The 26,418-nt window shown below is 42.6% G+C and overlaps 2 protein-coding genes and 2 non-coding genes across 8 annotated transcripts in view; all 4 read left to right on the top strand.

Annotated features, from left to right (window-relative positions):
• Positions 1-3,249: 3,249 nt before the first annotated feature.
• rbmx (RNA binding motif protein X-linked) lies at positions 3,250-12,315 on the top strand. Of its 3 annotated transcripts, none has more exons than XM_042340610.1 (9): positions 3,250-3,330; positions 5,294-5,419; positions 5,816-5,922; positions 7,145-7,307; positions 8,989-9,108; positions 9,199-9,313; positions 9,482-9,610; positions 9,698-9,792; positions 12,252-12,315. In XM_042340610.1, exons 2-9 carry the CDS (start codon positions 5,311-5,313, stop codon positions 12,254-12,256), a joined length of 843 nt encoding a protein of 280 aa, XP_042196544.1. In that variant the 5' UTR covers positions 3,250-3,330; positions 5,294-5,310; the 3' UTR covers positions 12,257-12,315. The 3 variants fall into 3 exon arrangements, with proteins under 3 accessions (XP_042196544.1, XP_042196542.1, XP_042196543.1); XM_042340608.1 differs by lacking the exon at positions 12,252-12,315 and adding an exon at positions 10,430-11,112; XM_042340609.1 differs by lacking the exon at positions 12,252-12,315 and adding an exon at positions 10,430-11,112 and having other exon boundaries at positions 3,254-3,326.
• On the top strand, positions 5,675-5,748 carry LOC121850229. Its single transcript, XR_006085519.1, has one exon. It is a non-coding gene; the product is annotated as a small nucleolar RNA SNORD61 (small nucleolar RNA).
• Positions 6,542-6,614, top strand: LOC121850228. Its single transcript, XR_006085518.1, has one exon. It is a non-coding gene; the product is annotated as a small nucleolar RNA SNORD61 (small nucleolar RNA).
• A 5,808-nt stretch (positions 12,316-18,123) lies between the features above and the next one.
• Positions 18,124-26,418, top strand: part of arhgef6 (Rac/Cdc42 guanine nucleotide exchange factor (GEF) 6) — a 41,192-nt gene continuing 32,897 nt past the window's right edge. For all 3 annotated transcript variants that reach the window (XM_042340664.1, XM_042340665.1, XM_042340663.1), the window contains exons 1-2: positions 18,124-18,385; positions 22,426-22,509. In XM_042340664.1, the coding sequence (XP_042196598.1) occupies positions 18,221-18,385; positions 22,426-22,509 (249 nt within the window). In that variant the 5' untranslated portion in view covers positions 18,124-18,220. The remainder of the gene's footprint in view (positions 18,386-22,425; positions 22,510-26,418) is intronic.

Below are 26,418 nucleotides of genomic sequence, written 5' to 3'. Positions count from 1 at the left end.
TGAATGCAAGTTGTTGTTGTAGGCCAGTCCCATGTTTTAACTATCAAGGCAGAGTTGTGTCTTGCGCCATTTTTAGATTTGGCACCATCCAACTTCCCTCCACAAAGAAAAACCCTGTCTAACGATTAATTGCTCCATTGAAATGTTTGTCGCTGCTCTGAGTAGTCCGTGGGAGCATTTGGCCTGTTGAACTGTGACTGATTGATTAGCTGATGCAGATGGCAATCGGAATGAATTGATCTGGAGGCGGCCGCTCACCGCTTCCTGGTTGCTCACACTACTCAAGCTGTGGGGAGAGGAGAGTGCAGAGCGCTTGTGGAGTTTTATTTTAGGTTGCCGCAGGGGCAAGTGAGTGCAGTGGAGTCACTGGTACTCTTCATCTTCAATGGGTTGAAAGTCATTCAGATGAAACAGGTAACCAGCCCACTTTCTAGCTATCCTGGGCTTTTCGCTTCCCATGCGGTTTGCTGGCTCTGCCATTTTATGCAAAGGGATGGTGGTAACATTAGCGACTTGTATTTGTATAGTGTACTAGCTGTAACCATTGCAGCTATACTTGCTACCAAAGGATCCAATATGTAATGTAGATTTCAGTCATACCACTCACAAACCATTTAACTTATAAACCCTAAGCAAAACTGCCACATGTGCAATGAGCTTGTTTTTTCTGCCTTCCCTCACCTCCGTAACATCGTCTGACTCCGCCACTACCTCACCCCTCAGGCCGCTGAAACTTTTGTTCATGCCTTCATCACCTCCAGGCTCGACTATGCAAATGGCCTGCTTTTCGGCCTTCCAACTCCTGCCTCCACAAGCTGCAGATAATCCAGAACTCGGCAGCCCGTATCCTCTCCCGCACCAAACTCCGTGACGTCATCTCCCCCACTCTCGCCCGACTCCACTGGCTCCCTATCTTTCAGAGGATCCAGTTCAAAATCGTGGTTCTCCATGACCTTGCCCCACCCTACCTCTGCGACCTCCTAACCCCCCACCAACCCACCCGTTCCCTCCGTTCAGCTGGCTCTGGCCTGCTCCACGTCCCCCCCACCCACCCGCCCCACCATTGGCGGGAGAGCCTTCAGCCACTCTACCCCCAACCTCTGGAATTCCATCCCCCAGTCACTCTGTCTCGCCCCCTCCTTAGCCTCCTTCAAGTCCCGCCTCAAGACCCTCTTCTTCAACCATGCCATCGGCCACTTCCCCTCCCCTCCCTTACCCCCACAACCCCAGCTCGATCTGAAATGCCGTACTCTGTCCAGCACCTTGGGACGTCCTCCCGATGTGAAAGGCGCTATACGAATGTAATCTTGTTGTTGTTGTTTGAGTCATAGCTTGTGAAAGATAGAAGATCCTATCAAAGGGTCATAGCTCATGAATGATAGATCTTTTCAAAGCTATGCTAACCGAAAGGGTTTACTGTGTGATCCGGCAGGTCCTCGAGTTACTGCAATGCAGCCGTGCTGTTCTTTGTTCTTCAGTTTCACTTAATTGGCTTTCTTTCTTTTGTCTGGCATTTGTATTTGTACTTGAAAGGCTTGATGTTCACTTAGGCATCTTTAGCTTGTTCCCGGTGCTTGGCTTCGTCTGAATGTATGCGCGCTGCGTGCATGTGTATGTATGTGTTCTGTGATGCATGCCACAGCACCACTGGGAGTCAGCACGGCCACCAGGTGTAACTGCAGTATAAAACTGCCATACATGTGTGATGAGCTTGTTGAGGTCATAACTCATCAGCAATAGGAGATCCCCAGAAAGGAATATGCCCAGGACAGTCCCAATTGCAAGGTATAAATCGTGCCTCTACTGAATTGGTTATTGAGATATTGGCTGACACACAGACACACATTGTCGTTTTATTAGTATAGAAGATGATAAAAGATGATGTCAACTCCTTGTTGATTCGGGTCTCAAAACACCTTTCCAGAGACTGTGCTAGTCAACGAGCATGGGACACGAGGGCAATGATTATTGGCATAGTTGAAAAGGTTGGTTTTCAGGAGGCTTTGAAAGACATCTCCTGACTAGAAGTTAGCATTTAGAATCATTGGCAGAGGTAGCAAAATGGATTAAAGAATGGAAAGGAAACTGAAAGCAAAGGGTAGGAGCGAAGGGTATCTTCTCAAGAGGTTGACAAGAAGCAGTATGCAGTGTTTTGCACAGGGGACTGTGTTGGACAGAAAGGGGGTCATGCTAAGGTGTTTAGTGAAGAAATGTCATAATGTATCAGAGGATATTGACTGAAGGCAAGGTAAGGAATATACAGTAGACTGAAGTTTGCCAAAGTGGAGAGAGACAAGCAGGAGAAAGTCACAACATTAGAGAGGGGCAAAGGAAAGTAGGTGAAGATGAGGATCTTAAAAGTGGATCCTCTGGAATACAGTGGAGCCTGGCAATTGCAGTGGTAATATGGTTAGTATGAGTAAGCACGAGCAACCAAATTGTGGATGAGATGGAGCTTATGGATGGTCAGGGCGAAACCTTGGGCAAGTTTCCTTACTCCACACACCTGATAATAATCCCTCAAGAAAAAAATAATAATTTGGTCACTTCAATCCACGACTGTTTGTGGGACACTGCTGTGCGCCATTGGCTGCTGCGTTTCGCCCACAAAATATACAATCAATTCACTTTACATTATATTCTGTGAAACGCTTTGAGACGTCTGGAAGACGTGATAAGGCGCTATATCAAATGTAAGGATTATTATTATGGAAGTCTGTGCTTTGCTCTTGGGCAATTGAACAGAAACGGTGCAAACGCACACAGGAGGGCAAAGGTAGCAGCCAAAAATAATAATAATCCTTGCATTTTGGTATAGCGCCTTATCGCGTAATTGAGACATCTCAAAAGCGCTTTACGCTTCACACACACACACACACACACACACACCCCCGGAAAGATATTTAGAAGACTTGAAGTCATAAATTGAGTACAAAAAAAAAATCACCAAAAATTGCAAGGATTTATTACTACCTGAGCTGGTTGCAGGAGGGGAACATTGACAGTCATTTGGTGGGGGACGAATGGCACTGAGCCCCACGTGTATGTGTGTGTGTGTGTCTGTGGGGTGGAGGTAGGTGTTCAGGTGGTGGGTGGGGGGGGGTTGGGGTAGGTGTGGCGGGGGGGGGGGCAGGGGTTGTGTGAGGGTGGGGGGGGGGGAGATGGGGGAGGGGAGGTGTGCGGTTAGTGGCGGTGGGGGGCGCTGTTGGACACCGACATCCGGGGCTCGCAGCCTCGCTCTGGCCGCTGACGGTATAATAAAAGGCGGGCGGGCGGGCGCGGGTCGCTCATTTGCTTCTGTGGTGCGGGCGGCGTCTGTTCGGTCGGTCGGTAGGTATGACCGTTGTAGTTGGCCTCTCGCCTATTGTCTCTCACGCGGCCTCTCCCCCCCCACCCCCCCCCGACCTCTCCCGCCCCCCCCACCCCACCTCTCCGCCCCCCCCCCCCCACCTCTCCCGCCCCCCCCCACCCCACCTCTCCCGCCCCCCCCCCCCACCTCTCCCGCCCCCCCCCACCCCACGGGCGACAGCGCTTGCGATTCGTGACGGGAGTTTTTATTTCTAAGTTGCGTTCTCGACGTGCGGGTGTGCCACTGCGTGTGAGGTGAGGTGAGGGCTTTCTAATTCATTCGGTTTTCGGGGGCGGGGGCGCAGTAACCCCCCCCCCCCGTCGCCATGTTAGGATAGGTTTTGTTAGGAGGGAGAGGAGGTGGGGTGGGGGGGGGGGTTTGCATTTTTTTTAAAAACCCGCGGCTCCGCACCCAGAAGAGCTCGGCGGTGGCGCCGGGTGGGGGGGGGGGGAATAAGGCCGCGAGACTGTTGGTGGGGTGGGGAGGAGGAGGAAGAGGAGGGGGAGATGGGGGAATTGTAGGCTTTGAATAACTGCCGTCGCGACTGTTTTTTTTCATTCGCGCTTCTGGAGCGGTGCGCCATTCAGTGAGGTGAAGGCCGCCATTTTGTGAGTGGCGGCATCGTGTTGGGGGAGAAGGAGAGGGTCCCTCTTGAGTTCGGGGGGTTGGGTGGGTGGTGCGGCGGAGGGGGGGGGAGAGAGAGAGAGTGAGGAGAGTTGAAATGAAACCAGCAAATGATTCAAAACGCGTGCTGCTTAACGCACGCAAATTTCTCACCCGAACAACGGACCCTCCTTTATTCGGGGTGCACATGGGGTGTAACCCACACCGAAGCCCAGAAAAATCTGCGGTCGATGTGTGTGTGTGTGTGGGTTTTTTTTTTGGACGGGGCTGACAACTCCCCCCCCCCCCCCCCCCCCCACTGCCTTCAGTTTTCGGCGAGTGATTTTTAATTTTTTTTTGTGTGTGGGGGGGGGGGGGGAGAGAAAACACCTCGTTTGAACTCCCTAATTTTTTCTGCACGCGCTATTCTCGTGACGTGGTGAGAGTAATGTCATGGAAAGTGTGCAGGGAGATGAGGTGGAGGGCTTTTGGAGGCAGTGAATGGGATTCGTCCACAAGAGCCAGAGATTTTTATGTTTAGGCGAGAGGCTGGAGCTCAAGGTTGCATTCTACTGTGTATGCAAGGAACCTATTCCGCCTTTTATCTCCCCAACACATAAGCACACGGTCATATTCATTGACTGCACCAAAACAATTGATAAAACGTGAACTACGTACAACGTGTGCCCTGATGACCACGTGCGGTTGGTTGGTGACCGAACTTGCTTTGCCCCTTTGTCCGAGAGCGTAACTGCTGGAAGTCATAGAGATTGAGAAAAATTGCTTTTCACAAAATAATTTTTGGCGCTCGTGGCTAGAATTCATGATTTAGTCACAGCACTTTCCTGACTGCTACAGAGATACTTGGACGATGCTCGATTATTGGCCCCATCTGTTCGTCTAGCTTGATTTACCAAAATCTACCAAAATAGCAAGGACTTGCTCAAACTGGGCATTTAAAAAAAATCTTTTAAAAATATAACATTGTCTTTGCACACGAGCATCATTGCAGGTTGTAAGAACATCACTAAGTTTGTAACTTTGTTATTGCCCTAATTACCATTCTAAAGTTGAGAATAAAGATGGAAACTGAAGAAATTCTTTCAGGTGGGTTTGCTAGGAGTGCCCTGGTTGCTCTGCAAGTAATCAGGAATTCATCTGTTGACCCACCCTAGATTCTTCTGCCTTCAGGGAACAAATATTATTATTTTTTTTTAAAATGCATGTACAATATTCATTTGACCTATAAACTCTTGCTTATTGCGTTGCATCTTGTAACCATGAAATGAACACATTTTGTTTAATGCAAGCTTTAGATTAATGTAAATATAACTTCTGTAGGTAATTTTATAATCAAAATGGTGGAAGCAGATCGTCCTGGGAAGCTGTTCATCGGTGGACTAAATACCGAAACCAATGAAAAGGCACTTGAGTCAGTGTTTGGAAAATATGGCAGAATAGTAGAAGGTATGTTAAAAGTAATGGTGCGACGGACATTCCCTCTAAGCATTTAATAAAATATGAATGGGAAGTATGTGCCCTACAAGGAGAAAATGGATGTCATAAGTGATTTAGGGAGAGTGCTAACTATTTCCTTGAATCAACCATTTACTAAATATTTGTAATGGTTAGGCTAGGCCCCAAGTTGATGTGCAGAAATTATGCACGTTGTATATGCATAGAGGGAATGTTGCAGGATTATCTTTTATGTAATTGGTCTGGGCAGTGATGACTTTGCTGGCAGTGAACCTTATAAAATGATTTAGCCTCATTGTCCTCTAAGAAGTTCTGAGCTCATTTTTCAAATTGCAGAGAATACACATTTGAGGTAGAACATCTGTTAATCATTTGTCTCTTTGGCAGTTCTTCTAATGAAAGATCGAGAAACAAACAAATCGAGGGGGTTTGCTTTTGTTACATTTGAAAGCCCAGCAGATGCCAGAGATGCTGCCAGGGATATGAATGGGAAGGTAAGATGCCGTTTGTTAAGAAAACCATTTAGATTTATGTGTGTGTTTGGGGGAGGGGGGTAGAAACTTAACTGATATTGATGATAGTAATGTTTTTTTATAGCTGGTACAGTAATGACTTCATCCCCCAATAACAAGATTTTTGTTCCTGGAACATTAATTTGAATGGATGTCTAATATTGAACCAAATGTTTGGAAAATATCTAGATGGCAGGGCGGCATTGTTAGGGTTGTGAATCCTCTAAAGCTATGTTCTTATAACTGGTCATTGCAGTGTAAATGGCCTGAAGGTGACGCCTTGTGTTCGGTTGTTTCTCCGCTCTTCCCACTACATCTCATTACATCTCCTTAGCTGAGATCAAGAACTCAGCATTATAGTCTTCAGATCTGAACCTATCTGCAGTGACAGGAGTTGGCATTTTAATGAGCTGTGCTGCTGTTCTTACGATACGTCTGAAAATCTTTTCCAGTACAGCCTGTAGTGCTGTTAATATCACAATGCAATACAGTGAGTAATACCAACAATTAATGTTTGCATAAGTAAGTGTACTATATATCATATATATGTATACACTGAAGGAACATTAACATTACAGGAATACATTTTGTATAATTTTAAGCAATGATGACTTCACTGGCACTGACACTTTGAACTGATTTTGCCTTATTTTCCTCTAAGAAGTTCTGAGCTTTTATTGTACAACTGGACTTGAGTTTGAGATCTTTTGTAGGTTTTTTGAAAGTATTTGAGTTAAACTGAGTTATTATTTTGATGCAAGATTTCCTACATTGTATAGCTATGCTATTATATTTTTTAAAACAAAGCAACAATCCAGAAGAAGATGCTGATCTAAGTAAAATATGACAGCAATGGTACCCACAGTTTAAATCTTCTCATTGCTGAATTGTTTGGAATCGGAGTTGCTTATGAAGCTGAAACTTTTTTGAGTTCAATTCCATACGAGTATCACTTTTTATAAGTGATGGTGTTGAACACGAGTGGTTGTATTTTAAATTAAATAGGTAATTGCATGGAAAATGACATGTCGTACATGTGTATGACGCTATTGAAACCTTGAAAAGGGAGATCCAACCTAGGACTCTTTGTACCTTGTCCCCTCAACCCAATTGATAGTAAAACCTTAATAAAGCTAACAAGCCCTTGAAGTTGAATCCAGTGCACTACAAACATTTTTATTACTCCGTCTCAATTTTTTTAAAGTCCTTGGATGGAAAGCCTATTAAAGTAGAGCAAGCTACTAAACCAGCATTTGAAAATAGTGGACGCCGTGGACCACCCCCACTCCCAAGAAGCCGTGGTCCTCCTAGGGGGATTCGAGGTGGAAGAGGCAGTAGTGGAGGAATGAGAGGGCCACCTCCAAAAGGTAACTGCCTGAAACAACTGACTGATCTGTCAAAAAATTGAAACTGCCATAAAAGAAGCAAAGTTGTGCTACCCCATATCTCAGCAATCACAGAAGACGTCAGGCCGGGGGGCAATCTTGATGAATTGCATTTTTTGATGAAGGCAGGGAAAGGGTCTGAATTTTGTACCAGTACAACACTATTATATTTATAATACTTCTCAGGCTGGGAGGACATCTTGAGGTGCTTCACACGACTGCCCTGGGCAAATAAAAATGTAGATTGGATGAGGTTGGAACATAATGCACTGGTCCTGAGTGGGGGGTGGGGTATGGAGAGGAGAGAGGAGCAAGAGCATATAGGGTTCAGTCCCAGGAATTCAGCACGTCAACTGATTTGAGTTCAGAGTATTTCAAGTTGGTGTTATTTGTACTTCGGTACTAATTTGTGCATTTAGTTCTTGATAGTGCTATGTACTTTTACTATATTTCTTTTATATATTGGATTCTCTGATGGCTTTGGAAGCTGCATTAATTGTCTATTACAGTCACTGGCATTCTATGAGGTTTTATTGCATATTTATTGGAGGAATCTAATGCATGATATTCAATACCATAAGAGGAATTATACAGGTATATTCTAACTCTTTTGTAAGGCTTCAAAGTACAATATAAGAACATAAGAAATGATAGATGAAAGAAGACCAAGGTTCATTTAGCTTGCCTTCCATCTTCCTGGTGGTCCCATGCACATATATGGCCCGAATTACTACCTATGTGCTATATCCCACAATGTTATTTCCTAAAAGAAAACTTGTCTAATTTGTCTAATTATATCTAAACTACTAGTTACATTTTGCAAAAAAAAGTTTTGTATACCATTGATATTTTGTCAGTGATAAAGCATGGGAAGAAAATGGTGACAATTAAATATACCCTTGTCATGAAACATAAAAAANTTAAACTGATCTGTCAAAAATTGAAGCTGACATAAGAAGCAAATTGAGCAGTCACAGAAGACACAATTCCAGGGGCTGTGTTTCATAGCTTTTGGGGGGGGGTCTGAATTTTGTACGTGTACACCAGTTATTTATATACAATAAAAAAATACATTTGTATAGCGCCTTTCACTTCAGGAGGACGTCCCAAGGCGCTGGACAGTCGGATTTGGACCCAAGCTGGGGGTCGGGGTGGAAGATTATATTCCATGAAATATAGCATCTTTTCCCTTGTTTTGTGATTCTAAACTAAGGGGAGAATTGGAGGGCAAGAAGGGCTGTTTTTTTAAACGTGTTATTGGCAAGCATCATGGTAATGCGATGTAGAATATGAAAATGTAAAACTTGATAAACCACTGAATGATAAAGCATGTTCAGTTTAAAGTCAAGTATCTTAATTTATTTGGCAATCCAGAAAATTTGCTTAAAGCATGTCTCTTAAGATGGTCTCTCAATCTAGTTTGAATGTTCTCAATATTTGAGAATTTGTATCCCTTATTGTAAAAGCTACAGAATATGATTAGATTTCAAATAACAAAAAGCACATTTTGACTCTGTTTTAACACTAATTCCTTTATAAAATGCTGCACCTCTTCAGGAAGCAACGCAAATGTTTGTACCATTTGAAGATATATTTAAAATAATTTTTGTGTGTGTTCAGTTGCAATGAATGTATAATTAGAGAAGCTATTATTTTTGTTAAGAAGGCTCATCCAGAGGACCACCAATGAAAAGGGGGCCCCCAGAGCGAAATGAAGGGCCCCCACCACCTAAAAGACCTGTTCCCTCAGGATTAATGCGAATGGGCGGAAGAGGCTCAAGAGGTAAGATAATTATTGTAATGCTTCATAATTTTCAGTTTTGAATACCTGTTCAGTTTTGGTATTTAAGTGATCATAATGTTTTGATTCTAGGACCTCCCTCGCGTGAAAGAGACAGTTACGGTTCACCTCCATCTCGCAGGGATATCATGCCATCTAGGAGAGATGATTATATTCCAAGAGATGATTACTACAGCAGCAGAGACGGGTACATTCATATCCATATCCTTTGAGGGGTGTGGGGAAGAACAACATTTAAGAAAATTCTCGTTAAAGTATGGTGGGAAACGTCTATTTGGTATTTCTGTTGCTGAGTTTACTTCTCTTGGACTAGATTCCCTAGCAACTTGATTCTAATCTTTTTTTCATATTGTAGTTACTCTGTCAGAGACTATCCAAGCTCCAGGGACACCAGGGATTATGGTCCACCTCCAAGAGATTCCTACAGTTCTCGTGAATATTCTCACTATGGTGGACGTGATGAATATGGATCACGGGGATATAGGTATGGATAGTTGTTTAATCTATGCCATAATTTATGGATTGGTTTTAGAATCCTAGTACACACTTTAACTGCTGACTTCAATTTCAGTGATCGTGATGGATATGGTGGGGGGCGGGATGCTCGAGACTATTCTGGAGATCGTCCAAGTGGTGGATCCTACAGAGAATCGTATGACGGCTATGGTAAGTCAAATCTCAATTATATAGTTTCAGGTTTTATGTTAATTTATCAACCTTCTCATTCATTTTTTTACTAGGTAAGAAAATAAGTATTGAGACCATAGGATGCACTTTTTCTAACGTTGTGCATAAAATGTTCATTGAATGCTTTTGAATTTCACAAAGTTGTTTCTACAGTGATAAAGCCAGTTGAATGCAAATGACAATTGAATTCCACAGCAAAGCAAATCAACCTCAAAAATCGAGCAAACTTGCTGACGAGCAGCATCCTTCAAACAAAATGCCTAGCCATTTAAGAAAATGTCTATTCAACTTTAAAGTCATAATAAGATACATGTGCACAACCAAAACCTATAGGCTGGAAACATTGCTGCATAACCTCCCCATTCGTTGCTGGAAAGATGGCAATGTGAGACACTACCAAAATGAGTTAAGTCTTGCATTTCAAAAAAAAAACACTTCACTCCTTGCTCAAACGATCTCCCCTCCAAAGATGGGGACATCTCTCAATGCTGCAACTGCAGTCGTTTTTTTTTAAAAAAATGCAAATTTCAACCAAGCTGCAGTAAGTGAGTAAAATCTTTTAAAATGTAAGGAATATTTCAAAACGTTCCATGTGACCTGACAATTGACCCTGCAGGTAATTCACGTGGTGCTCCACCTGCACGAGGGCCACCACCATCTTACGGTGGAAATGGTCGTTATGATGACTACAGTACCAGCTCTCGTGATGGATATAGTGGAAGCCGCGATACCTACTCCAGCAGAAGCGATACTTACTCTAGTAGCCGCAGTGATCGTATTGGCAGACAGGATAGAGGGCCAGCTCTTCAGATGGATAGAGGCTATCCTCCACGAGATTCATACAACAACTCCAGCCGTGGGGGTACTCGTGGATCAGGGCGTGGAGGAAACCGCTCTGACAGGGGCAGTGGCCGAAGCAGATACTAAAGCTGAACTTGATATAAACTTGGACCAAAACACCCTTGCTCTTAGTGCTGTTTTACCCTACTGAAATTACAACAAACTAACTGAGGTGAAAGGACTGCCAAGTACTTGTCATTGCAAGAGGACAACAAAGTTTTTGGTTTGCTGTTTTATTGTTAGAGGTTTTGGGTTTGTTTTTTTTAAAAAAAACTCCATTTGTACATTCTAATGGGAATGGTGCAGAGACTGGTAAATGTTTAAAAGTTAATGTTGGTATAACAGTGCTACTGTCTGTGGCTTTTTTTCCATATGTACATATGGATACATAGAGCTAGATTTTACTTTGTTGCACCAGTGCTATTGTGAAATAAAGACTTAAAACGTTTTCAGTGAAAATGTATGTTGTTTAACAAAACTGCTTTGGGGAGAGTGCGAAACAAATCTTTTAGCCTAGTTTTCATTACAAAATGGGAGGAAAAAAAGAGTCCAGGCTCCTGAATTCACCTAACAGCAACCAATGGAGATGAGCATTCGTACACTGCCCAATGAAACCTTTACAATTTCAAAATATACCAGTTGTGTTTCAGTCTCGTCCAGTTACAGATCAACATTCAACTTTAAGGCTCCAGTCACAGCTGACGCTGAAGCAAGCAGATAAAAAAATAATCAATCTTCAGCAGTGAGTATCTTTAAAGTGATTTGTTTTAAGTTCTCACTTAAATGGATACAAATCTTAATTTCCCAAATGTCATTAAAGCACTTTTGTGACTCAGTGTTCTGCAAGTGTAGTGTCTCACCTTAAAAGGAAATCACTATGGCTTAAAGAATTAAGCATCAAAAGACGTACAAAGAATCTTCTTGCAATGGCCTGTCAGTGTTCAAAGGCCAGAGCCTTAGGCAAGGCAGTTGAATCTAGGACAATCGCAACCGATTGAAAGGGGCTTTTATGCGAAAAGAACAACTCCGGTAAGCAACGTAAATGTTATGTTACCTTCTAAATGAAACCTGATTGTGTAAGGAAACGCATCGATCAGCAAATATAGCTTTCCTCATGTTCATATTTTTAAAACAAGAGATTATGTATGTAAGCAACAGCCTAAGTTGCTTACTAAATGAAACCCGTTGCTTATAAAGAAGTGCGTCGATCATCAGATATAATCTTCCTCATATTTTTTTTAAAAAATGCAATGGAATTGTGTAGGTAAGCAGCAAAAACGCCTTTTTATTTATCCTAATGAACTTCCATAAAGAAGTCCAACGATCACCGGTTATATCCTTCATGTTTCAATAAAAATTGCAATGGAATACTGTACAATATCGAAACTCACAAACTACCTGCAAAGCAAACCTTCTCAAGCACCCTGTTGGACAAATGAACTTTCAACAACGTCTGGACTGGATGACCTGCAGAAAAAATGTAATGTCTTTTTTGCCAATGATTATAAAGTCAAAATATTATAGAAATTTTAAGCATTAATGTTAAACCTGATAAAATCTACTTTAACAGTATAAACTGAGACTTATATTTTTTGCAGGATGAGGCAGTAAACTTTTGCTTTTGGGAGATATTAAAGATCTACAAGTTGGGCATCAAGTGTACAAGTTTCAGCAATGACCTTCTAAAACGGTACACGTTTACTTCCTATTTTGGTTTAGCTCTTGCATGTTAAGATTCACTTGGTTTAATTTTTGTAATTTTGAGACTGATGCCATTGTTTTATAAGGACATTAGAAATCAATATATGAGTTGGTCTGCCCACGAGAAAATAAGTTTGGATTAATCAGAATAAATGAACCTATCCTTCTTAGATTTTTGTCCACAATTTGAGTTCTTCCATAAATTTTTGGTGAATTAAAACATCAGCTCTGTTACCTTGGCTTTAGTAATACTGTTGTAACTTTTTGAATTATGGAATGCTGGAAAAGGATGAGGCCAGACCAGATAAGTCCTGCTAATAGGAGATTGACTCATACTTCTGGTAGCAGAAAGGCTGTTGTCCATTGTTTAGCAGACTTTGTTTCATTTAGATTGCAACCTTTTCTTTCCCCGCCAGAAAGCTAGAATTGTTACCTCCTTTTTCCTTCCCTGGATAGCCTCTAGTATTTTCACCCAAGAGATCATTTTCAATGTGTAAGGCTTGCTGCTTGCTACTAGTGTTGGCAGGGTTATATGACTATCGGGACATCATAACCAAACAATATCCTGCCTGGGTTGCTACATAGCAGTAAAGAGGAATGTTTGGTTTTTTTAAAATATTTTTGTCACTTACTCTCTCCCCCCACCCCACCCACCAATCCACAAAGCTGAAGTGAATTAATCACACTCCCATTGGTTCCCTGGTTGAACTCTCAGTAAACAGGCGTATTGAATCAACTTGAAGCTTGGCTGTGCAATGCATCAACTCACTGATCCATTGGAGAAAGTCGAATTAAACTAGTATATTTGTTTTTTCCAGGTCACAATGTCTGAATGTTAACGAGGTAGATGTCAAAGAACAAAGAAGCTGAGTGGAGAAGTCAAAATCCTGTTTGATTATGTACAACAGATGCAAGGGTTTTTAAGATTTGTTTTCTGTCTAGCCTTTTCAGTGCATTACTAAATACTATAAAGTACCCACAGTGAAATTCTGATAACTTGTTACCCCCAAGGGAAATAATAAAGTGTATTTATATAGTGCATTTTGCATCAGGGGGATCTTGTAAGGCGCTGGACACTCAGATTTGTGCCCAATCTGGGGGTTGGAATCGAGGGGTGGAGGGCAGTGGATAGCTCAAATAACAAATTATCAGAGTTGACGAGTTACCCAACATATTGCTATTAGCCATACTATATAGGCCACTCTGTAGCAGTGCTTTATTTAATAATTAGCACACATGCTGTTATTTTAGTGTTGTATACTGTACTAGCTATATCCATTGCAGCTACATTTGCAACCACTTTCATTTAATCAGCCTTCTCAATTTTGACTGGAATTTTTATTTATCGTTGATGAAGATTAAGAAAATGTGCTGTTCAACTCATTAGCATCCCCTGTTCACATATTTGCACACATCCTTTTGGGAAGACTGCTGTTGATGTCTTTGTCAATCAGGTAGACACACACAGATGGACATTTCATATTTATTAGTATCATAGATGTATCTCTCGAAGGGTGTATGACCTCTGTTGCTACTTTGTTGCTGAATACCATGCATACCTTTTTGGGGCTTAATTTAAACATGTTTTAAATACAGCTTATCAACGATAGGAGATCCCTGGAAAAAGTATACCCACGACACTCCCCCATGAAAGACCTTTGCGATGAGCTATAAATCATGTCTACATCAATTGGTTATTGCGTTCTTGGCAATAAGACATTTTGTCTCTTATAAATTAAGAGGGTGAAGATACTGATTTGAATAGCCAATTCAGTAGCGTAAGATATTTCATTGAATATAAAATTAGATATCAACCAGTCCACTCCCTCACCAACCACATGTGTGGGTACTTTTATCAGGATGGGAAAGAAGCTTTTACATTTTTTTATTTTCAAAATGCATGCTCAAGTCTTAAAATATCTATACACAAACAGGTATTCACAAATATATAACTGAAAACACATACAGGTTACTGTCTCAATCAAATACCAGGTTATCAGAAGTAGTGCGAGTCCTGTAGCTCACTGGTTAGAGCACTCACCTTGCAAGTGAGACACCTCAATTCCAGGCAGGGCAAAACCTTGGGCAAGTTTCCTTACTCCATGCACCTAATAATAATCCCTCCAAAACAATAATAATTTGGTCATTTTCAGCCCACAACTGTTTGTGGGACACTGCTGTGCGCAATTGGCTGCAGTGTTTCGTCCACAAATGTACCGTCAATTCATTTTACAGCATATTCTGTGAAGCGCTTTGAGATGTCGAGAAGACGTGAAAAGCACTCAATCAAATACAAGGATTATTATGAAGTATTTTACATGGCACCACTTTCTGAAAAGTGAAAACCTGATGAATTTACAAGATCCTGTAAAGGATGACTTGTTATGGGAAATAGCCAGGATCTTGAGTGACCAGTTGTGTGGGGTGATAACTTATCCCAGGAGTGGGTTATCAAGTTTTGCTGTATCTAAAAATAAAATCTAGATTCTGTGGCTTCTTTCTGACTTGCATGACATTATGGAATTGAGCAAATTCATGTGGCTTTTACAGCCACATGAATTGGTGCATTAAAGATGATCAAGACAGTAAGTGTTGTAGTACTTGAACAAAGATGGAATGACTTCAGATTCCAAAGTTTTTTTAGTTCATGTTTTCAAACTCAAATTGGAGAACCAATGGGAGTAACTAAGGGATATGGTTGGTATTTGCAAGTAGGTAACCAGAATGTTACACATGAATGAAGTCTCATGCTGACGTGGAGTGCACTTGAGGCGTCGTCTGGCGTGGAGGGCGCTATATAAATAGTATTGAAAAATTTAAGGGCCCCATATTGAAAGGTATCTTGCACTCCTTTCATTTTTTCAAATATGTCATTTAAAGGTGTACAAGCAAGTGAACAGTGTGGGTATAGTATACATATTTGATTGCTTCGCTTAAACAGTAAGCTGTTGCTATGTAATTTAATTCCATAGAAAATCAAATCTGCAGGTCTGGGGCACTTACTTTTTTTGTAGACTTCTGTGCATTTTTATACAATGCGTTGATTTTCACCCTGGGCCATATATGATGGTTGTACTGTGGTTGGTGACCTTAACATACAAGGTTAACTACACTGCTTGTTACTAATCATGGAGTTTAAGCATGTTATAAAATGTTGGTGGCTGGCATGATGATCATTATTCTTAGAGTGCTACATGTAGCAAATATTTAAGGAAACTAGCTCACAGGATGTTCTGTTTTGTGCACTTTTATAAGTCAGCTGCAACAGTGAACCATTGAAAATAAAACCTTATTGTTTAACACTTGTGTGGTATGTTTATTTCCTAACTATCAGTCTCCCAAACAAAATGAGTCATTTGCTTTGATATCTTGTGTGTGTCTACAGCTGTGCACATTTGTGGTTGCATTCGCAAAACCATCACTGCACTTTATGCTAAATTGTGCATTAAAATAACAATATGATAAAGCACTATAATCACATACAATGATTTATATTACTGTAGAGTTGAAAATGCGAAAATGTGCCTGCAGGATTATCACCTCAAGGCTGGACTATGGGAACTCTCTCTTCACCGGCCTTCCCGGCGCCTCCCTCCACAAGCTGCAGGTCATTCAGAACTCTGCAGCTCGTGTACTGTCCTGCACCAGGCTTCGGGACCACATCACTCCCACCCTCGCTCGCCTCCACTGGCTCCCCATCCCCCAGAGGATCGAATTCAAGATCCTCATCCTCACCTACAAGGCCATTCACGGCCTTGCTCCCTCCTACCTCTCCGACCTACTATCCCCCTACTTACCTGCCCGTACCCTCCGTTCCTCTGGCTTCGGTCTGCTCCACATCCCCCGCTCTACCATCGGTGGCCAGGCATTCAGCCTCTCAGCCCCTAGGCTCTGGAACTCCATTCCCCAGTTCCTTAGCCTTGCTTCTTCCCTTTCCTCCTTCAAGGCCGGTCTCAAGACCTTTCTCTGATCGTGCCTTCAGTTCCCCTCTCGACTCCCTACCCCCTCCGCGCTCCCTCCCTTCCCTCCCCTCACCCTGACCATTCCCCCCCTGCTCGGGTCCTGACCCAATTGTCCAGCGCCTTGGGATGTCCTCCCGATGTGAAAGGCGCTCTATAAATTAAATCTTATTGTTGCTGTTGATAGCCTAATAACTGTAGGTTTCCATGCAGCATTTGTCCAGTAATAAAAGATCCTACTTGCTCTCTGCTCTCTCTAGCCTGCTTGAGGGTCGTCCGCCCTTTCCTCTTACCAAATGAACGTTTTGCCCCCAACCGTTAGAAGTCCCAAGATTCCTCTAATTTGCACTTTCCCACTGCTTTTGATTCCTGTACATATTCTGGGAAGACCTGGATACAGGGTGGCAAGAACCAAGAGCATTGGAATTTTAACTAGCTAATACCGTACCATATCCATATAGTTTGACATTGTGAAAACTGTCTGACAAGCATCCTGCTACTTGTAGCTAGGAATACCCCTATTCATCGGGGTTTGGCACGTTTAGGCTTAATAGCTCAGTGGGAAGCATCCCAGACCCTCAAAAGAGTTCTGCTGAAAAACCAAGCTACCTGGCATGTCTCAACAGTAAGTATCCTTTTGAGTACTGCAGTATTCCTACTGGGGCAGTAACTTGACGACTGAAATCGCCCCAGAATTGACCCGATTAGGATAGCATCTTGAACCCAGCTGAGCCTCAAGGTGTCCCTACTTACTTATCCTATTCCCCCAACCTGCACAAACTGATAGCTTGGCCCATGTGGAGTCCTATAGCTCAGTGGTTAGAGCACTCGCTTTGCAAGCGAGAGACCTGAGTTCAATTCCAGACAGGGCGAAACCTTGGGCAAGTTTCCTTACTCCACACAGAGCCTAATAATAATCCCTCCAAAAAAAAACAATAATAAAATTGGTAATTTTTCAATCTACGACTGTTTGTGGGACATTGCTGTGCGCAATTGGCTGCCGCGTTCGCCCACAAATATACAGTCAATTCACTTTAGTGTGTTCTGTGAAGCGCTTTGGGACGTCCTCCCGACGTGAAAAGCGCTATATCAAATGCAAAGATTATTATTATTATTATAAAGGAATCAGTCCTTTCCCCTGCAGAGGGAACATTCTTATGCAATATGGAGGCTCTGAATTAGAAAGACTTGTAGTTGGGAACTTGAATCTTTTGTAGCACCTCGTGTGCTGTGGGTTGAACTCAAGTTAAAAGCAGACGTCTTTCCAACTCTTCCCCCTATTTATACTTTACAACTGGCGCGAATATAAGTTGCATTTTGCACATTACTTAAGAAAAGCTTGAGGTGGCGCTCATCATGTCTCGTGTGCTGAAGGAATATGCACAAAGCTATAACATCGGCCTGAATTCAGAATTGGCTTCGCCTTACAGTACGCTCAGGCTTTTAAAGTTAATTGAAACACTCAGCAAACGCTGATACCAGATGCTCCCAAGAGGTCGCCAGTGCATCGATGAATGCACGAGTCCGAATACCAATCGCACCACTGGAAAACCCAATCGACGTAACCGTATCGAACCGTAATGCGTTTTTATTTCAGTTTCAACAGCTACCATTTTTGGGGGGGTGGGTTTGCAGATTTATCCTTCTGCATTGGTGTGCAATATATAAACACACACACACACACACATATATATAATATATATATGCAATATAATACACAACTGAGCTACTGAATCATGCTGAAATCCACCAGAAATCTAGACTTCCTTTTGCAAGCGAGACGGAGCGAACCGTTCGTGTGCTACACTGCGGAAAAGGAAGGGGTTTGCGGATGTGGGCGCGTTTAGCACAAGCCAGCGCCGAAATTTAGCAGCCAGTTTCTTAATTGCAGCTGTACAGGTCCGACAATGACGCCCGCAGAGCAAAACGTAACATGGCTAATATCACTCGGCGTCTTGGACTCTCCTAAAAAGACCGTCTCCGACCCAGAAGAGTTTTTGAAGGCGTCTCTCAAAGATGGGATGGTCCTCTGCAAACTGCTCGAACGCTTTCTGCCCGGATCAGTCGAAAAGGTAAACCGAGATAATAACTTCTTAACACAGGAAATCGCATTTTTTTTTTTTTTTTGCAAATTTTTTTTTTTGGGGGGGGGGGGGGTGAATTTCGAGCTGTAACGCCATTGCTGCTGCCCTGCCAAGTTATTTGCTGTTTTTTTTTAAAAGATAATCTGACCTGTGTGTGTGAAAAAAAAGCTGCACTCAACAAAATATCCCTTGAGTGGCAAACAACTAAAACAGGGTGTTTTTTTTCTCTCTCTCTGTCTGTCTCTCTCTCTCTCTCTTTCTCTGTCCCAAAGTTTGCAAAAACACTGAATCAATCGCCTGCTTTTTTTTTCCCCCTCTCCCTCCCTCTCTCTCTTTACTCTTCTGCATTGTATACTTGTGTTATTAGAATTCCTTCATTGCCATCAGAATTCATAGATTGTCGCATTGAGGTAGGAAATAAGTATTAATTGCACTGTGTCACAAATGTAGGAGAAATAAGGTGGGGTGAACCACACACAGTATCCGTTCTGGAATTCTGCCACAGAATTGGTTGGATTGATCAATGGATATATATATGACTCCACTTCAACCAACTGCGCTTTCAATTTTTTTGCATATAATAATTGCTGTTAATAACGGGAACGGGCAGATTCCTTCATTTTGGGTTTTCTTTTGGGAAGGGAGAATTTGTGTAGGTTTGAAAGCAGAACGCAAACGTTGTACAGCGTTAACTATCGTTTCAATCCGGAGTTTCTCTTGAACCGCACTTTGCACAACAGTTTCACGTCTGCTTTCTCGTTTCGTGTTTTTTTTTAAGTGCTACATCTGTTGGATCTTTCATGTCGAGCTTCGATTCATTATCTCCGTTAAACCATATAAATCCAAATCTAATGCAAATACTCTCCATATCGACTTCCTGTGAGTTAAGCTGTTTGAACCTTTAAAGGTTTTAACAGTTGCACAGACAATAACTCATTCTGTCTTGGTTCGAGATATGCAGCAAAAGAAAAAAAAATTGCATTTTTATGTCAAAACATCTCACACTGTTTCGGTAGGTAAATTTGACAGCCATTTTGTGCACAAGAAAGTGAACAATTTATTTGAAGTATTGCTGGCCAGCAGAAACTCCCTCTCTTTTCAAATAATGTCAAGGGATCTTTAACAAATTTTATATCAGACAAGATTTCCAATAATGCAGCACACCCTCTCATAGCATCAGCCTATTTTTTGGTCAGCCAGATGTCTGACACATGAGGAAACCCAACCTGATGCTTAAGAGTATCCAAACCAAACTTAGAGGTCCATGCATTCTTCATCCATGTGGAAATTCCAGAGATGTTTATTGGAATGCACTCTTTCCCTGGAGGGATGCATCCTGATCACCTAATTCTGGAAAATATTAGACACAGGTTGGCAAAAGCCAAAGGTTGAGGACCCTACAGTGTGTGTTGGGGTACTACTGGAGTCTTACCAGATAAAACCGCATAGGTAGCCATTGATATCGCTGTCTGGCAAGCTTTCTCATTGCTTGCCAGCTAGGACCATTCTATCCTTTGGGGCATTGGTTTGCGGGGCTAACAGGCGCGGAGTGGGATGTCTCCCTGCCCCCAGTGACTAGTCTGTCCTTCCAGGTCCTGCCAATCAGCCAGGCTGATCTGTGCTGTCATCAATAATGCCCTGGTATACTGCCGACCCGCCTGGCTAGTATCAACCTGGACTATGACTCTGAGTCCTGATGTGGGTCTTAAACCAACATCCTTCTAAACAAGAGTCTACACGGCTGACCATTTTTTTGATCAGTTGGGTGTCTGACATATGCAGATAGCTCACATCATGCTAAAGAGAATCCAAACCAAATTTAGAGCTCCATGCATCCCACCTACATGTGGAAATTCCAGAGGTGTTTATAGGAATGCACTATTCCTTGCATTGGAATTATTGGAGGAATAAATACTGTACTACAAATTGAATTAACACAAGAGGTCTTGTCTTAAGTTATTTATGTCACTGCAGCAACGTGACTTGAACTTGGGCATCAGATAGAGTGGAGAATTCAAATCCTGACTCCCATCATTCTGTACATATTGCTTATAAAATAGCAAATATGTGCGGTGTCTTTCAGAAATTATGCATCGATAAATCCTTCTATGCATATTTTTATATGCATTTTTTAAATTCTTTCTAAAGTGTCCACTTTTTCCCATTCTTTTCATGATGTGCCAACTCCTGGAGAGGTCCAGTTCAGCTTGGGATGTCCCATCGCCTTGGGACATCCTCCCCACATGAAAGGTTCTCTATAAATATACATTTGTTGTTCAGCAAGGGCTAGTACTGCAGTACCTAACATAAACTATCCTTTCTTGCTGGAAGAATTACATGAAATGGGCTTCATCATATGAACAGATCTTGTGATGTTTAACTCAAGACAGTGATACAGTAGCTCACATTTTATTCTATAAGGAAGAAAATCACATCTGAAAATAAGTGTTATTCCCACTCAGTAACTATCTTCTGCAGGGGTCATTGGATAATGGTTAAATCATCCTTCATTTGCAAATTGTTTCCCACTCACTAGCCTGAAGATATTAAATCTGATTTACATTGCAATTTATCACTGCTATCCAGGCTGTGATTAGCAAATTCAGGGTGGTGATGGGAATATCTCTTTCAAATGAGGTCATACTGCCTGTTTTAAAAATAACTTTGGATAATATGGTAGAAATGATCAACAGTCACAATGTTTTGATAAACATTCAAATGTTTATTATTCAAATTGTCAAATACTGAAGTCGCTCCTGCAATATTTGGAATGACATCATTAGCAGTAACGCGTCACCTGAATATCATTTGTTTGGAAATCAACATGATGAAATTTTCACAACAAACGTACAGTTGTAACAGCTCTTAAACAATAAAAATAAACAAGTTGCCTGTAGGACAAAATAAAGTCCGTCACTGAACAGAGTTTGAGATACAGCTGGCAATAATAATAATAATCATTGCATTTGATATAGCATCTCATCATGTGTTCGAGACATCTCAAAGCATTTCACAGATTATACTGTAAAGTGAACTGACTGTATATTTTGTGGCTGGTGTAGGTGAAAAGAATTGAAACCAAAGAAATGCGACAAATCAGGGAAATGATTCTATCCCTATGTCCACTCCTGAGTTCTGTGTAATATTATGGTATGCGTAAATCTTCACGTCAGCATCATACACGACCTTTCGTATGATAACTTTGTCATGAAAATCCCCAAACGTGCACAAATCCGTTTATTGTTACTTTGTGATTTTCAGTGAAGGGCATTGAAAGATACTAAACAAGTTATTGATGTAATCCTTCACCAGCTGCAGCAGAACAAAATGTGCCACAAGTACCAGTCGCACTCATTGCAATCGATTATTCTCGTTATAGAACGCAGGTGACATAGAGTGAGTTATTTTTTTCATTGCAACGATTAACGTGCAATGCATTGCTGGCGTGAAGTGAGCGACTGCATTGCAATCCACAACCGTTTGTGGGCTACCGCTGGGCGCCATGGGCTGCGTTTGGCGCACAAAATAGACGGTCAGTTCACTGTACGGTATATTTCTGAGAAGCGCTTGGAGCCGTCTCGATGACCTGATAAGGCGCTGCATTGAATCAAATGCAAGGATGATGACGATTATTGCTATCATTACTATTTATCTCTGATTTGCAAATGCCTGGGTGGGTGGGTGGGTGGGAGGGAGCTGAGCTCTTGTCACTGCAGTCCACAGAGCTCAGTGGGCGCTGTGGGCCGGTGCGCAGTGTGTGTGTGTGTTGTCACTTCCCTGCAACAGCAGCGCAGCGCCGCTGCTTCCTGGTGTGTGTGTGTGTGTGTGTGTGTGACGGTGGAGTGTCCGAGTCGAGCCCGAGCGCGAACCCGAACCCGAGCGCGAGCCGAACCCGAGCCCGAGCCCGAACGCGAGCCGAGCCCGAGCCCGAGCGCGGTGTCACCGCCTTTAGGGCCCGGGTAAACCTCCCGCCCCCGGTGTGAAGCGGGGACTGGCCGCCGCTCACTGATCCTTTCGTTCCGCCACAGGTTTGTCAGGAGCCGAAGAGCGAGAGCGAGTGTTGCGGCAACATCAGGGAGTTCCTCAAAGGATGTGCGGCGTTTCAGATCGAGGTGAGTCTTGACTCCTTAACCCCCCCCCCCGACCCCCCTCCACCACCACCACCATCCCCCCCCTCCCCTCAACACACACATAGACACTGCCCCCCCCCCCCACAACCACACACACACACACCCCCCATTTCCCTCTGCACAGCGCCCCCCAGGCCCGGCCTCGGCTGTGCTGCTCCGGGGGCTTTGGTCTGACTTGCCCAGAGGCAAAGGTTGCCCTCAGAGGGCGAAGGGGGCGAGTCTCAGGCCGGGGAGAGGGGAGAAGGGTGTGGGTGGGGGGTGTGGGGGGGTCGCTGTTCTGTCGGGCTGTGTGTGGGGTTGGGGGGAAGGGGGTGTATGTGAGGGTGAGGGGGTGACAGTCGGCGCCTCTTCCTTTGTCCCCACCCGGTGGAGTTGTTGGGAGTTACTGTGTGTGTGTGTGTGTGTGGCTCCTGCTCTGACCTCTGGTTCCCAACCCTCCACCTTCCAACCTCTAGATCCCTGGGTGAGGGGTTGGGGTTGATGGGGGTGGGTGGTGGGGGTGGTGGGGGGGGGGGGGGGGGATGGTGGTTGGGTTGGCGGTGGTTAACAAACTGTGCATACAGTTGGGAGCCTTCAGCAGCACTTTATGTAGCGATGGGAACTTGGGTGCAGGGCAGGAGCCCACTACCACCACCGCCGCCGCCGCCGCAGTGGAGAAGTGCACCGGAGCAGAGAAAAACACAGCTAAAAGCAAGAAGTGGTGGTTGGTTCGGTGACGCCAAGGGTTTAAAATGCCTGTTAAGTTATGTTTAAAAGAAGAAGTAGAAGAAGAAGAAGAAGAAGATGCTTTGTTTTATTCATTCGATTTAAAGACTTATCTTCATTTTGTTGGATTTTGTTGGACAATCTCATACAGAAAAGATCAGCGTTTGAGACAAATCCGTGTGGTCATTTCATTTTTCTTGAGTGCGTGCACATTAACCTATGAAATTCTTTGTTTTTCCATGCTATCTGGAAGCTCTGTTCACTTTGTTGAACTAGACTTCATCTGCTACTGATTTTGAAGAAGCTTAGTGACTCCTAAAATTTGAACTCTGCAGTTACAAGGAAGTGCTTCCTGATGAGGCTCATCATTGATGTGATCTCCTTTGTAAAGCATTTTACTCCTTTGCTTTAAAATTGGACACATGGGAGATGTAATTGGTTAAGGTGGTTCTTGTTACCCTGCATTCCTATAACACCGATTCAACTCAAATACACGAGGAAAGATGTATGCACACAAATGATGGTGTGTGTAAATTAAAAGCTGTAAGCAACTCTTGCATAATTTATATTTAATAGGAATTGTTTTTGAACTTGTGTTCAAAATTGGTTATTAAGTGTCCAGTTTTTTTTTAAAAAAGCGTGATAATCATGATCGATTGGAGAGTCCTGTAGCTTAGTGGATAGAGCACTCGCTTTGCTAGTGAGAGGACCTTTGGTTCGATTCCCGGGCAGGGAGAAATGTTGGGAAAGTTTCCTTACTCCACACGCCTCTGTTTACCTAGCAGTAAGTAGGAACCCAGTTGTTTGTTGATTGTGGATTGCTTTTCTAGGGGTAATAATCCCTTAAAAAAATACTCAATCCACGACTGTTTGTGGGATACTGCTATACGCAATTGGCTGCCGTGTTTCACTCACAAAATATACAGTTAATTCACTTTACAGTATTTTTTGAGACATCTAGAAGATGTGATAAGGCACTTTATCAAATGCAAGGATTATTATTATTATACAAAATTAAGCATACCCTTGTTGAACAACGGACTTCAACATTTTGTTTTTAGAAGTGTTTTCGTCTGAACTATAGAAATTGTTCTGGGGAGTAGAATGTTTTGCTGGCAATTTACCAAATATTTATTCTGATTTGACCAGTGTAAGCATGCACTGTTCCTGTATATTCTAGAGTAGCAATATTCGAATGAAACATAATTTCATGGGAGATGCTTGCTGGTGACTGTCATTAATGTTTTGTTCCCTCCACTAAGAAAAACATAAGCAACTGAGTTAATTGTGGTGAAACAAACATCCAGCTGATTTGACATCCCCGCCGTTCAATACAATACAATTTATATATTGCCTTTCACATTGAGAGTGTGTCGCAAAGCTCTTTACATTGTCGTCTGGGCACCTGAGCCAAGGGTTGGTAGCTGAAGAGGGTTGGGAGTAGGAGTATGCTTTGATTTGCCCCACATCTCGGAATTGCTGACTAAGCTGGGTGACCAAGGGCATCCAGGAAAGGAAGCGAGTCTGAGTCACCCCCAGTTTGCTTTTGTATGAATTTTTCAAGTATTAGTATTAGGAGATCTTTTGTGACGTTTGTAGGGTTGGGGCGTGGGCAGTGGGGAAAGAGAGAGACGAGAGGAACTGGACTTTGCAGTCACTCACATTACAAAGTATCTCCCTGGAGATTTTTATGAATATTAAATCCACTCAACACTTTGACTCCCACTGAAAAAGAGAATTGAACTTCTGATGAGCTTGTTAAGTTCCTCCTCCTGAGCTTTGCTTCTGTGTTCTGGTGTACAGAACTGCCAAACGTCTTGGTCAATGCTGGAACAGATCCAGTCTGTGCCTTAGTTGAATCTTTGTCATTTGTGTTTATACTTGAGTTTTCTTAGTATGACTTCAAACATCGATACATTTTTGGACGAGAAATCTACATAAAAACCTTTGATTCTCTTTTCATTCACGTAACTCACCCAAGACTGTTCTGTGGAACAGAGAGAGATAGTTAAGCCTCGGGCAAGGGATGTTTTGTAATAAGCAGCTGACAGTAACCTGGGGTGATTATTTTTTAGCAAAATTCCTGTCTCAGTTGTGTATGAATTGTGCAGTTCTTGTGACCATAGTGCCTGAATGTTAAAGTAGGCCTCTGAGGAGCACAAAAGAAAGGTTTGTGAGGATTTTGTTTCTTTTTCTCTCACTCTTTTTATCCTTGTTTGAGTTGCTGGAGTTTAGTTCTCGCTCTGAATCCTTTCTATGTCAGAATGTGAGTGCTCCAGCCTAGAAGCAATTGGATGCACTTTGTTCCCATTTCCTCACTGTGTTCTTTTCCTCTGCTGATGGTCTCCATAGGGGATCTTCAAGCTGTGGGGTGACTGGATTCAATGTCTCCGTCTGTAATAAACAAAATGTTTATAATCTTCTATATGTTTTTTTAAAAGACACAGAGGAATAGTTATTTCAGATGAAGTACTAAAGGGCAGTTCTGTTATATGGGAAGAATCTTCAGGGAAGGATTGGAGGAGAAAAGAACAACACATTGTGAAACATTGTCTTTCAAGTTAGATTACACATTTGTTTAATGTTAAACGATGTATTGAACACAGACAGCTTCGGAGTCTCGATGGCTGAATTCGAGAAAGACTCCCCATAACACTAAAGAATGTGATGATGAAATTAACTTATACAGTGATAGGTCCTGGGCTGATCACTGGCAAATGAAGTTCAGGATAGACAAAATGCAAGTTAATGCGAGTGAAAAATGGAGGGTGGTTGCACGTGTAATTGTTGTATTTAATTTGCCAAAGGGAAAGTTAAAAGATCTAGGGATATTTGTTGACTTATGTGACCCTCCATGTCCAAATAGTGTGAGGAAGCAGTCAACAAAATGAACAGCATGTTGGGTTAAATTGCTGCATCGATTTAATCCAATGCTCTAGAAGTCATGCTGAAGTTATACAGTATTCTGTTGCCTGGAGTATGGTATACTTAAAAACCTACATAACGTCTAATGTGCATAGAGTGTGTACCAATACAAAGGCAAGTATTGTGAGGAAGTTTGGAGAGATCAGGAAAAGGAAACAATTGTTTTTATTCTTTGTCTATTTTAGGTCTATTTTAGGGAAAAATCCTTGTGCTGAGCAAACTTTGAATGTTTGAGGGGAGGGGAGATTTCCTGTGCAAATG

This window comes from Callorhinchus milii, unplaced genomic scaffold (genome assembly GCF_018977255.1).
Source record: "Callorhinchus milii isolate IMCB2004 unplaced genomic scaffold, IMCB_Cmil_1.0 Scaffold15, whole genome shotgun sequence".
Lineage (NCBI taxonomy): Eukaryota > Metazoa > Chordata > Chondrichthyes > Chimaeriformes > Callorhinchidae > Callorhinchus > Callorhinchus milii.
Note: the sequence above shows the minus strand (reverse complement) of the source record. Positions and strands in the feature narration are given on the sequence as shown.

What these genes read in the sequence shown, in the direction of transcription:
- rbmx (XM_042340608.1), top strand. Translation starts at nt 5,311, where the DNA reads ATGGTGGAAGCAGATCGTCCTGGGAAGCTGTTCATCGGTGGACTAAAT. An exon ending in GGGCGGAAGAGGCTCAAGAG is followed by an intron (nt 9,109 to 9,198) that starts GTAAGATAATTA and finishes TTTTGATTCTAG; the next exon opens with GACCTCCCTCGCGTGAAAGA. An exon ending in TATGGATCACGGGGATATAG is followed by an intron (nt 9,611 to 9,697) that starts GTATGGATAGTT and finishes CTTCAATTTCAG; the next exon opens with TGATCGTGATGGATATGGTG.